At 44.7% G+C, this 10,628-nt stretch overlaps 1 protein-coding gene across 1 annotated transcript; it reads right to left on the reverse strand.

The window, feature by feature from the left end:
* Positions 1 to 2,376: 2,376 nt before the first annotated feature.
* LOC125327070 lies at positions 2,377 to 10,255 on the reverse strand. Its single transcript, XM_048305993.1, has 3 exons — positions 10,153 to 10,255; positions 9,681 to 10,058; positions 2,377 to 2,591 (listed from the first exon to the last, which is right to left on the reverse strand). The coding sequence occupies exons 1-3, from the start codon at positions 10,253 to 10,255 to the stop codon at positions 2,395 to 2,397; spliced, it is 678 nt and encodes a 225-aa protein (XP_048161950.1). The 3' UTR covers positions 2,377 to 2,394.
* Positions 10,256 to 10,628: the final 373 nt, after the last annotated feature.

Genomic DNA, 10,628 nt, shown 5'->3' on the forward strand with positions numbered 1-10,628 from the left:
ATAATGTGTCAGATTTTGGCTCCTTTTCCTGCATAGCTGAGAAGCTTTCAACCAGCTCTGCTAAACACATCAAGACAAAACAGTCCATCACATAACAGATGCAAATTGATCATTCAAACAAAGGAAAAGTTTGTTTCCAGTGGGGGAGGACAGAATTCAGACACATCTTCAGAAGACTAAAACAATAACCGGGAGAGGCAATCTCCCTGGTTCACTGATTCTGCTAACTAAACCATAATTCGGTCTAACCTGGAAAATCTAGCAAGAGATTTGAGCAACAAAAGTTACTTTCTCCTCTGGTGATCCTTCTGGCAGGTGGGATTGGAGGAAGAGGTTAGAGTGGAACCGAATTTGGGGAACACAGTCAGGAAGAAGAGGCATGAAGATGAAAGGAGACAAGAGGGAAAAGAGAAGGAAACAGCAAGCAAAGACAAAGGGCAAAAAAGTTAGCATTCCCACACAGAGGAAGACGCCTCACTGGGGGAGAGAGAGAAAGAATGAAACCTGCATTGGAAAAGACCCTAAAATAAATTAATATCTAAGACCTTTCTTTTCTACCCCTTTCCTAACAGATTCATCCAAATCCCACACCAGGGCACCCATCCCCTTCTTGCCTTCCTTCCACCTCTTTTATCAAACACACACAAGCACGAGCTGAGTACAGCACAATAAACACCTTGCCTGGGTGCTTCCCTAGGCCAGCACCTCCCCACACCAATCCTGCACTGAGACACCCACCCATCCAACTACTCCATGAACAGCAAGAGCTTCCAGCTTCTCTGGCAACACAACAGCTCTCCTGGCCCCACAATAACCTATTATTTTCAGCTCCTTAATAGATCTTGCTCAATTTCCATTACACAGTCAGGAATAACCCCAGTTTATACAGGGTTGCACGTAGTCACCCCAGAGTCCCAAATGCTCAGAAGTCATTCACACCTATAGAGATGGTGACAACAGTAAAGTCTTTGGTTATATTGCTGATTTACCTTGGCAAAGATGATGATAGTTTCCATTTCATCAACATTAGTGACCCAAAAGTCATGATTGAAAGCACTCAAATGAAAGACCTAAGGTATCCAGATTAGAGCCTACGGCACTGGGACTTTAGTGGTTCCATCTTCTCCCCAGCTTGGGTAAGTAGGGTGGCACAGCACATGCTACCACCTTTTGCTACCTTCTTTTTTTTAACAAACAACCCACACATGAGAAGGAGGGGCACAGGAGTGGATGGCTTGCCATTACAATTAGGTCAGCTCATAGTCTATTTTTTTTCCATAACTGCCTCAATTATATGACTGCTGGTACAGCTGAATGTGGCAAAGAAGCTACAGGAACACAGGTCCCAGAGGTGTCTCCTCTTGTCTCTGAGTGAACTTCTGTCCCAGGACAGAGCAGCTGCTACCAGCAGTAAAGGGTATCTCTTGGACAATGCTTAGCCATGCTGAAAAGTCAGCTCTTAAAGGAAGATGGGCAACAACTTATTATTATTACCGTTATAGTCAGAAAATTTCTCAAGAGACATTATATAAAAAGCTGACTGTAATCTTTATGCTCTTTCTGGATTTGTGGTACATCAAAGACTATTGATACTTGCTCTCAGTAGGAAGCCACCTGAAGCCAGGTTAGTTCTCTCTTTCTGTCAAAAAAAATACAGTTTTATGCAAACACATTCTGGATTTGTTTATATTGATCAATAAATAACAAGTAATAATAATACATAACTTCATGGAGCCATGTCCACAGGCTCTGTGATAGAAATACTGTTCACTGATCACTGTAGCATCACTAAATAGCATCTAAAGTCACAGCTGTGTGGGTTCAGACTGACACCAGCCCAGATGTACTGAGTACTGGACAGCCCATGAATACTGGCAATGCCTGTGTTCCTGGATGCTGACAGGCTGAAAGATGTAGTATCCTGCATGTTGACTTTCTAGACCACTTAAGTCTAAATATGAATTTGGGACTAAGTTTACTCTTTGGGTCTGGAAAGGCATGACTTTGCAGGAGGCTGGCCTCTCCTGGAATATTAGGTCCTTAATACACAGTCTGCACAAACATAAAAATCCAGTGCTTGTTTTTAAAGTAGTGTGGTCACTCTGGTTTTTTTCTTTAAACCCTCATTATCAAATGGAATGCATAAGAAGAGCCAGGAAAAATATGTTTGTATTTACTAGGGAAAGAAAAATAGAAAGGGAAGACGTGAACAACATTATTATATGTGATGAATCTCCTGTTTATTTTAGAGAGTCTGGAAATTGCCTTATTTTTTCAATTGGACCACATGTCCTTGTTAAAGATGTGTTCCACTCCAAACCATAAATATTCCAAGGACATCCTATTAGCAGTGTTATGAAAGAGAAGGAACTAGATTATCCCAATGGAAGGCACTCACACTGCCTCCTGACATGCATTTGATGTAAGTGGGTCTTCTACACTTGCTCTATAGCAAAGGGGATTCTGTCCAGGAGCCTTCCTACAGTCTTCTGTCCTCCCTTTGGAGATGTCTGGGAAGATAATCCTCTCACACATGCCATCTAAAATTGGTGTCATGTGAATATCCTCTTCTGGCCTTATAAACTTCAAGTCTGTGAAAACAATAAAACACCATTCTTTAATTTGACATGAGCACAAAACTCCCTTTTACAATTGTGCATCTGAATCTGGTTAGAGGGAGCCTGGGATGCCACCACTTTGACCTTTAGTAGCTGGCACTGTGCAGCTGAGGTATGAAGCCAACAGTGGTCCCAAAGAAACGTGCACAGCTTTGCTGAGTCCACATTAAGCTGTGTGAATGTGGTACAGTAGAGTGTGGCCTGATGAGGCAAGTTTACATACAGGCTGCAGTGAGGGGAGAAGGATCAAACTGAAATAAAAATCCTGTCTGACCTCCTCCTAATTCTAAATCACTTTTTAGATCTTGTCCATCTATCAGGGAGATTAAAGGAAACATGATTCACAAAAGTCATAATACTCCTGAGGAAGCTGATCTTCAGGGAAGAAAAATCCAGAAAGAAGCTCAAGACATTGGAAAGAGAAAGGCAGTGGTGCACAGAGCCACTTATTCCTGCTACAAATCCTCCTTTGCCTGAAGCCAGGTTCTTATGAATTCTGTCCCCAGGCAATAGAGTCATCAAGGGAACCTCTTTTCAAATCTCTTGCTGCCAGAATTTAAACTGCCCTTCTCAATAGCTCATCAAAAGTAATTTTTCTCATGCCAATCGAGCTTCACAAGCCTTCTGACCCGGTAATAGATTAGCAAAACACAGACTGGGCAAGACAGAATTGGGATTGGGAATCCCTGGTTTTACCTGGAACGACAAATGCACAGATCATCGTAGCAGTTTTAGCATTTTCTGTTTGTTTATTCTGTTCCGTCAGTGTACACAAATAACTGGTGTTTTTCTGGGTTTAAGCCCATGTGAAAGAGAAAAGATTTGGCTTTCTGTTCGGATGTCATAATATTAATAGAGAACATCTTTAGAGGCTTATTACAATGCAATATTGCTGATTCCAAGTATTAGGAAAATGAAAAAAAAAAGAGGACATAATGAATCATTCATCCCCACCCTTCAACAAAAATCACGAGAGTAAAAATGGCTTTAATTCCATTTGTTTATCAGTTTCTCAGCATTTCTGTGTCGTCAGATTACTATTTCAGACTCTTCTGCCACAATGGGAGCTAGGAACTGTCTTAAAGATTCTCAGTTGTCTTTAAATCACACAAATCCTGAAGCTCCGGCCTTTGGGGAAAAAACATCTAACAAAATAAGCTAACAAGGTATTTGGGATGAAAATACCAGAGCAATTAATGAACCATCAACACTGAACAGGTTTCATAAGGTTGGCTGTGCTGAAAGATGACATTTGCAAGAACAGATTCAAAATGCCTGAAGTGAAAAAAGGGCCAATATACTACATTTTGGGTATTAACCTAGATCAACTAGGCACAATCTTGCTAGGAAAAAAAAATTATCAAACAAAAACCTACCCCCAAAAAACCAGCTAGGGCTTTGTTTTTACACCAGTTCTCCCAGTCCTGATTTCTTATGAAGTCAGGAAAAAAGCTACTGGCAGCAATAGCTCTGCTAAGACTCTTGAAATGTGGTAACTAAACATTATTATAAATTTATTTCATCTTGACACCAAAGCCAGCTCTACAGCTGTTTTATGATACTATGAAGGTTAAACTACTACAGAACAAGCACTCCTGCATGTGGCTACTATAAAAGTGTCACTGAATTATTTCTAATTTTAGTGCCCGTTGCTCTAAAAATTGCTTCTCACTGCACTCCAAGAAGCAAGAAAAAAGGTGATTCACATGAACCTAGGCAGCTGAGGAATTACATGGACTTAACTGATGGAGCAGAGCAGCTACAGGATTTGTACTGGACTAAGGCTGAGGAGGGACTCTCAGGGGGTTAAGTTGCCGTGGTCCACAATGTGTAAGTCTTGTAGCTGATTTGGTGATGCTGCCCCCCTTTCTGGCAAACTAAGAGAAACAGGTACTTTCAGGGTAGAATGAGACTCAATTCAGCCATCCAGTTTAAGATGATGAGTTGAATCACACCTGAGAATGGCCATTTGTCTGCACTAACTATATAATTACTTCAGGCAACTAGAGATTTTATTTACCTCTTTTTTCAGGTTAGTATTATCCAAGTGTCCAATAAAAGGTAAATGGGCAAAACACAACTCCAGCCACAAATGCAGCTACACCTCTACCTCATGGGACTCAAATATGTCACAAAAAAAGGAGGGGGAAAAAACAAACTCAAACAGTAGATATTATACCTTGCCAATATGCTTGGCAGAAATTAGTGCTTTCAAAAGCCATTTCTTTTACTGGTATTCCAAAATACTATTAAAAAAAAAAAAAAAAAACAAACCCAAACCAAAAACCATTATTTGTGAGCTGGATCTATCTAGGAACATAAAAAAGATGACATGTAAGCTAAAGAAAGATGTAAATCATTGGTCTCTGTTAGTGAGATGATCACCAGCACTCACATCATCACAGAATTGTTTAGGTTGGAAAAGACTTTGAGGTCATTAAGTCCAACTGTTAACCCAGCACCACCTCTCTCACCCTGGACTCCCACAAACACTGTAGCAACTGAATTATTTTATTCTCAGAGATTGCTGGATACTATTAATACCCTTAAAATGAGCATCATGTAAATTCTAAATCACAGGTTGTCAGACAATTTTTTTAGTTAAAGAACCAAAACCAAACCAGTTAGCAAAGAAATCATGCCTTCATTGTTATGAAGCACAGACTTTGTCACCCCATTTATCTTACGGGGATGCTATTACTGTTGATATGGGCAATTAACTATATTTGGAAAATACATTTTTCAAAAATAATCTGCATTTTTCATCATCAGTTTAGAGCAGAAAATTACTTGCAGGGAGAAATCATTTCAAGACCTGCACCTGAGTCGGGGTAAGCAGGTACAGCTACACAGAAATGGAAGATCATACACCAATTTATACAGGCTGAAAGAATGGTCATTAATCCATGCCTAGAGGATTGGAAGCTTCCAGCAGTGGGTGAGCTTTTTGTGTCTCCCAGATCAATAAAGCAAATGGTCAGATCAGGCCTAAGAAGTTTTGATACGTAAAAGTGGTAGATGTGTGGACTCAGCATGGAAATCATTGTGTGAACAACACTGCAAGTACAATCCCAGAAGCTAAGCATAAATCCCCTCCCTGAATGCTTCCTACTGATATCTATATGTATATCTATATGGCATTCGTTTTTCATAAAACAACTTTTACTGTTATTTTTAAGGAGTTCTAGAGATGAAACTACCTTGTTCACAGATGCAACTCTTCTTGTTCAAGAATGAAAGTATGATGCCTAAGTATGATGCCTAGGATGCCCTGATTACAGCATTACTCACTTGCTGAGAAGCACCAGTATCTAGTTTGCTTCTGTGCAGAGGAACATTATTTAGTAGATTACGAAGAAAGGTTCATTCCGGGTTGCTCTTTCTTAATTCAAATGCGAATTTGATTTGAATGCATACTTCACTCGGTGTTGCTACCTGAATCTCTGACCAATCAGCATCCCACCCAGCGTATTCGTGTGTGCACTGAAACTCTAGGATGCTGCCAAAGCATTAAGCAGCCTACAGAAAAGGGTGGGGAGGGAGGAATGTGCTTCTACTTCCTCTTCTTGGGCAGAGCAGACAGTAAGAAAGACCTCCTTAGTTCAGGGGTTAGTCCAAAACCAGAAGGTTTAATCCACCTATCCTTCCAGTCTGGTCATAATACCTTTGCTATTCATTTTAAAAGGGAGTGAAAAAATTAAATGTTATTATCCAAAGGCCAAGATTCCAGTGATGAGCAATGGAAATACTGTCTGGGACTTTAACAGTAAGAGCTGAAGGCATGCTCTGCATCTGCGGGGCAACATTTTACTAAGTTTGGCAGAAAAGTCTCCTCCCTTCATCCCCTCAGGCTTCTGCTTAGCTTAGACAATATCACAAGGAAGGGCTGTTTGCCCAGAGGTTTTCATTGCGAATTTGTTGGGGATTTTTGTTTGTTTGTTTGTTCATCCACATGGCTTCCTGCCAGCTTATGAAAACTACAAGCCTGTCATCAGGAGTTCACCCAGTCTGGGAGAGGAAAAACAATGGTGAGAAGTCAACCTGATTCCATACCTTAAAAATGTCACAGAATAAAACACACATAGAAGAGGCATTTCAGTAATGTTGTGACACTCCCCAATTTCAGCAATGGACTACAATGAAACATCAGTTTGTGGAAGCAATCAGGAGAGGTTTGTCTTGACATGGACAACCCAGTACAAGACATTAAGATCTTGTCTTTGTGCAAGCAGAACCTCCCCCACAAGTTTGCGTGATTAACAATATCCTTCGAAACCCAAACTCTTTCCTTACCCCCTGTGAAACAAGTTTCTTCCAAACTTTTTCAGGGCACATTGCATTCAAACACAGGAAAAAAAAACTTCAATCACCTTGAGCTGTATGAAGAAGAACAAAGAGGATTCCCTCAAAACAGGAAATCCTACTTTGTACAGTTAATATTTCTGCTGAAGCCAGTGGACAGCTTGGATAAACCCAGCTGAGAGGATCAGACTTATCAACTGCAGATAGGCAGGAGAGAAAAAAACACTGGGTCAAATCCCAGCTATCATAAATCAGCGTAACTCCACGGAAGTTAAGAGTGCTGTCCCGATTCAAGCCAGCTGTGGAACTACCTCACAGTGTGTTTTGCAAGTCTATTTTCAACTCTTCAGGGCTCAGCTCTGTTTAAACATCCACAACACCCACTGAAATTAATGAGAACTGTATGTTCAGAACACTAGTATTACTTTTTAACTATTTGGGAGGTGCTCAGACATTGTGATAATGAGCACCACATATTAGAACCCAGACAGAATGGTATTAAATCATCAGACCCTTAAGTGGGACAGGTCGTTAATCTTTTCCTTGGGAGAGCATTTCAATTTTTGCCGTGGCAAGTGAGAATTCATCATTAATAGATGTGGGGGTTCTACATTTGCCAAGTCCCAGACAAAGTGTGTTTTTCCATTTGCCTTGGGCTTGTGTAAGCTTGCCTAAGGAGGCCAGCCTTGCAGTTTGAGAAACACTGCTAGCAGCCACCATACCCTCATTCCCAGCTAAATTAAACCCTATTATGCTGTAATTAACCTTGCCTAACTTGTTCTGAGCCACAGCAGCAGGTAAAAATCATGCTTTTCCTAGGCTGTCCCCAAGAAGCATTTTTACGTATCAGGCTTGCCTACTCTTCAAATATTTCCAGCTACTCCTGGAAGCTCTTCTTCTGAAGATCACAGCTCAACTGCAGACATCAGAACTCTTCTTGATTTCAGTGAGGGCAGAATCCCCTGCAAATTTACTCATGCACCTTGTGTTCATGCCAGACGGCACATTTTTTGAGCAAACAGAATTCCACAGAAGCGATGATGAGAATACACGTATACAAATTGTTAGGTTTAAAGATTTAAAACATACACATAGGCAGGCTCACCAAGTTTTCTTGGTCAAATTTAAAGCAGTAGAATTAGATTTTATGAATTAGTCTATTGCCTTTTTTATTTAAATGCAAGTTAAGAAAAAGAAAAAAGAAACCTATTACATTTCTAGTTTCAATTTGATACTTGGGATATGGGTGAGAAGAATGAGCACAAGGGAGGAAGAACCTCTCATTTACAAAGCTACACTTCTATAAGAAAAATAAAATGTTTGCAGAATTGCAGTTTTCAGACATTTTTTCCCTCCTCTTTTAAAAAAATCAAAATTCTTCAGCTGTATTTTGAAAGATCCAGCATTTTCACTAAGGTCCATCTGATTAAGTCCACAGACATTCAAGCCAGGCCATCAATGCCCTAGAAGCAGACATCCTCTGAAGTAATTCAACGAAGTTATGACAGAAAGTCCGGTTAGTCCTTTAGCTGCCTGCAACAAGTGTACACACAGAAAATACAGTATAAAACAGCACGAGACAAACGCTACACTGCCCTAAGTAAAAGGGCACTCAAAGACAAAAGAAGTGCTATCACTGAATACATCTTGCATATTATTACCAGTGGAAAGGTGGGAAGCCTCTGGAGAATGCAGCCTAGAGAGTCAATCTGAGGGGTTTTTTTAAGCTGTGCATCTGAGTGTATGGTGCGGAGAAAGGAGAGAACAGACGGTTATGCAGTAAGTGTACCAGCCTGTCTCTAGCACAGCCAGCTGACAGCAGCTGCAGCAGCAGGATTTATCCTACCTGTTCCTTTTAAGTTATTAAACTCCTCGGTTCCCACAGGACACGCAATAACCTTATTTTTTTTTAAGCACTTGCACTGACTTTGCTCTTCCGCCATCCCCGGAGCGGGACCCGCGGCCAGCGGCGGGTCCTGGGCCCGGCCCTCCCTGGCCTCGCCGCCCGTCCCAGGTGCTGCGGGGCCGGGCCGGACCGGGCCGCTCCCGCCGGCCCCCGGCTCTGACTCCGGCTTTGGCTCCGGCTCCTCCTCCCCGGGGCCGGCCCCGCGGTTCCCCCGCTCCGGGTCGCTCCAGGTCTCCGCCGCTGCCGGCCGATGCCCGGGCCTCGCTGGTCAAGTGGTCCTAAACATTTCACAATTATGCTAGAGAACTGTTGAACTGTTAAGAACCACTGCACCAAGGAGGCTGAGGGTCCGCGGGGAGCGCAGCGGGGCGGGGGCGCGCTTCCCGCCCGCTCCTGCCCCGGGCTTGGCTCTTCCTTTCGCCGCGGCGGACCTGGGGACGAGACAGAACACACGGGACTGGCGGGCGGGCGGCTCCAGCGCCCGAGGACAGCGCCGCGCCCGGCCCGGCCCGGCCCGGCCCGGCCGTCCCGCACTCCTCGCTCAGCGCCGCCACTTACTGATGGCCACCGTCCCGCGAGCATCCCCGGCCTTGCGCTGGGGCTGGGAGAGCTTGACGGCAACACGCTCTCTTTACAAAGTGGAAAGAAAAAAAAAAAATAAACCAACCAACCAACCAAAAAAAAAAAAAAAAAAGTTTAAAAAGGACAAAACGAAACAAAGCCATTCTCCTGAGGGACCGCAGCTCGGCGGCAGCCCGGGCCGGGCGCCCGAGGCCGCTCCCCGCCACCCATGTACCGCGGCCGCCCCTCTGCCGCGCCTGGCCGTGCGGGGCCCTTTTATACCCGCGCGGTACCTCGCGGTGATGAGCCGTCCCCTGCGCGGCAGCCAGGAATGCTGCCCTCGCCCCTCACACGACCAGTTTTTCCAGGCTGCCTTCGCACTGACGGGGCGGTTTTGTTTCCAGCCATCATCTGGGGCGGCAGAACGTCAGCAGGTAGAGAAGGACAAACCTGTTCCGAGGCGGCGCGTTTCCTCCCTCCCTCTCTCCTCCCGCCGCCCTCCTGCCCTCCGCCCTGCCACCGGGGGAAACTGCTCGACAGGTTTCGCCGAAGCTGGAGGTGGCTCTGGGGGCTGAGTAAGAGACTCCACCCTGCGCCCTCCCGACAGGCGCTGCCGCTGACGGGCCGCCTGCCCTTGCACCCTCCCGGCCCCCCTCGCTTGGCTGGCAGCCCTGAAAAACAAAACAACAAAACAAAACAAAAAAGGCTTAAACCGGCACGTCACGTTCTCCGGGGGATTTCACCGCCGCAGTGTGAACGCCCGGCCTGGCCCGGGATCCGTGCTGGTGGCGTAGCGCCTGGCGAGCATGGCTGCTTCCCACCCAGCCGGCTCCCCAGCAGGCCTGAGGTCTGCTCTCCTGCCTGCCATCCCCGGGATTCAGAGCCGGGTTTCCCCTCTTTCCCCACCGGCCAATATTCTCTGAGATGAGAAGGCAATCTACCAAAGCCCTCTGACATCTCTGGGTGAGCTGGCAGTGTTGCCATGTGCTGTCCAGCCCTCCTGAAGGGTAGCGTGGGTACCCATTTCTAGTCTGCAAGTGTTCATTGCCAGACTGACTCTCCTGGGTGTAGTTTCAGGGGTTTTTCTTAGAAACGACATGAGAAATCCCCTGCTGTGCGTGAGTGCCTGGGTTTGCCCCATCTTCTCCCAGTATCCCCACAGCACTGCTGCTGTTTCCTCAGGTGCCCTGAGGAGACACCATTGGGGAGCACTGGCCTTTCCAGAGGTCGCTTTCTGCTCC

This window comes from Corvus hawaiiensis, chromosome 6 (assembly GCF_020740725.1).
Source record: "Corvus hawaiiensis isolate bCorHaw1 chromosome 6, bCorHaw1.pri.cur, whole genome shotgun sequence".
Lineage (NCBI taxonomy): Eukaryota > Metazoa > Chordata > Aves > Passeriformes > Corvidae > Corvus > Corvus hawaiiensis.

What these genes read in the sequence shown, in the direction of transcription:
- LOC125327070 (XM_048305993.1), bottom strand. Translation starts at nt 10,255, where the DNA reads ATGGCAGGCAGGAGAGCAGACCTCAGGCCTGCTGGGGAGCCGGCTGGG. An exon ending in CAGCACGGATCCCGGGCCAG is followed by an intron (nt 10,059 to 10,152) that starts GCCGGGCGTTCA and finishes TTTGTTTTTCAG; the next exon opens with GGCTGCCAGCCAAGCGAGGG. An exon ending in GGACGGCTCATCACCGCGAG is followed by an intron (nt 2,592 to 9,680) that starts GTACCGCGCGGG and finishes TTGTTTTCACAG; the next exon opens with ACTTGAAGTTTATAAGGCCA.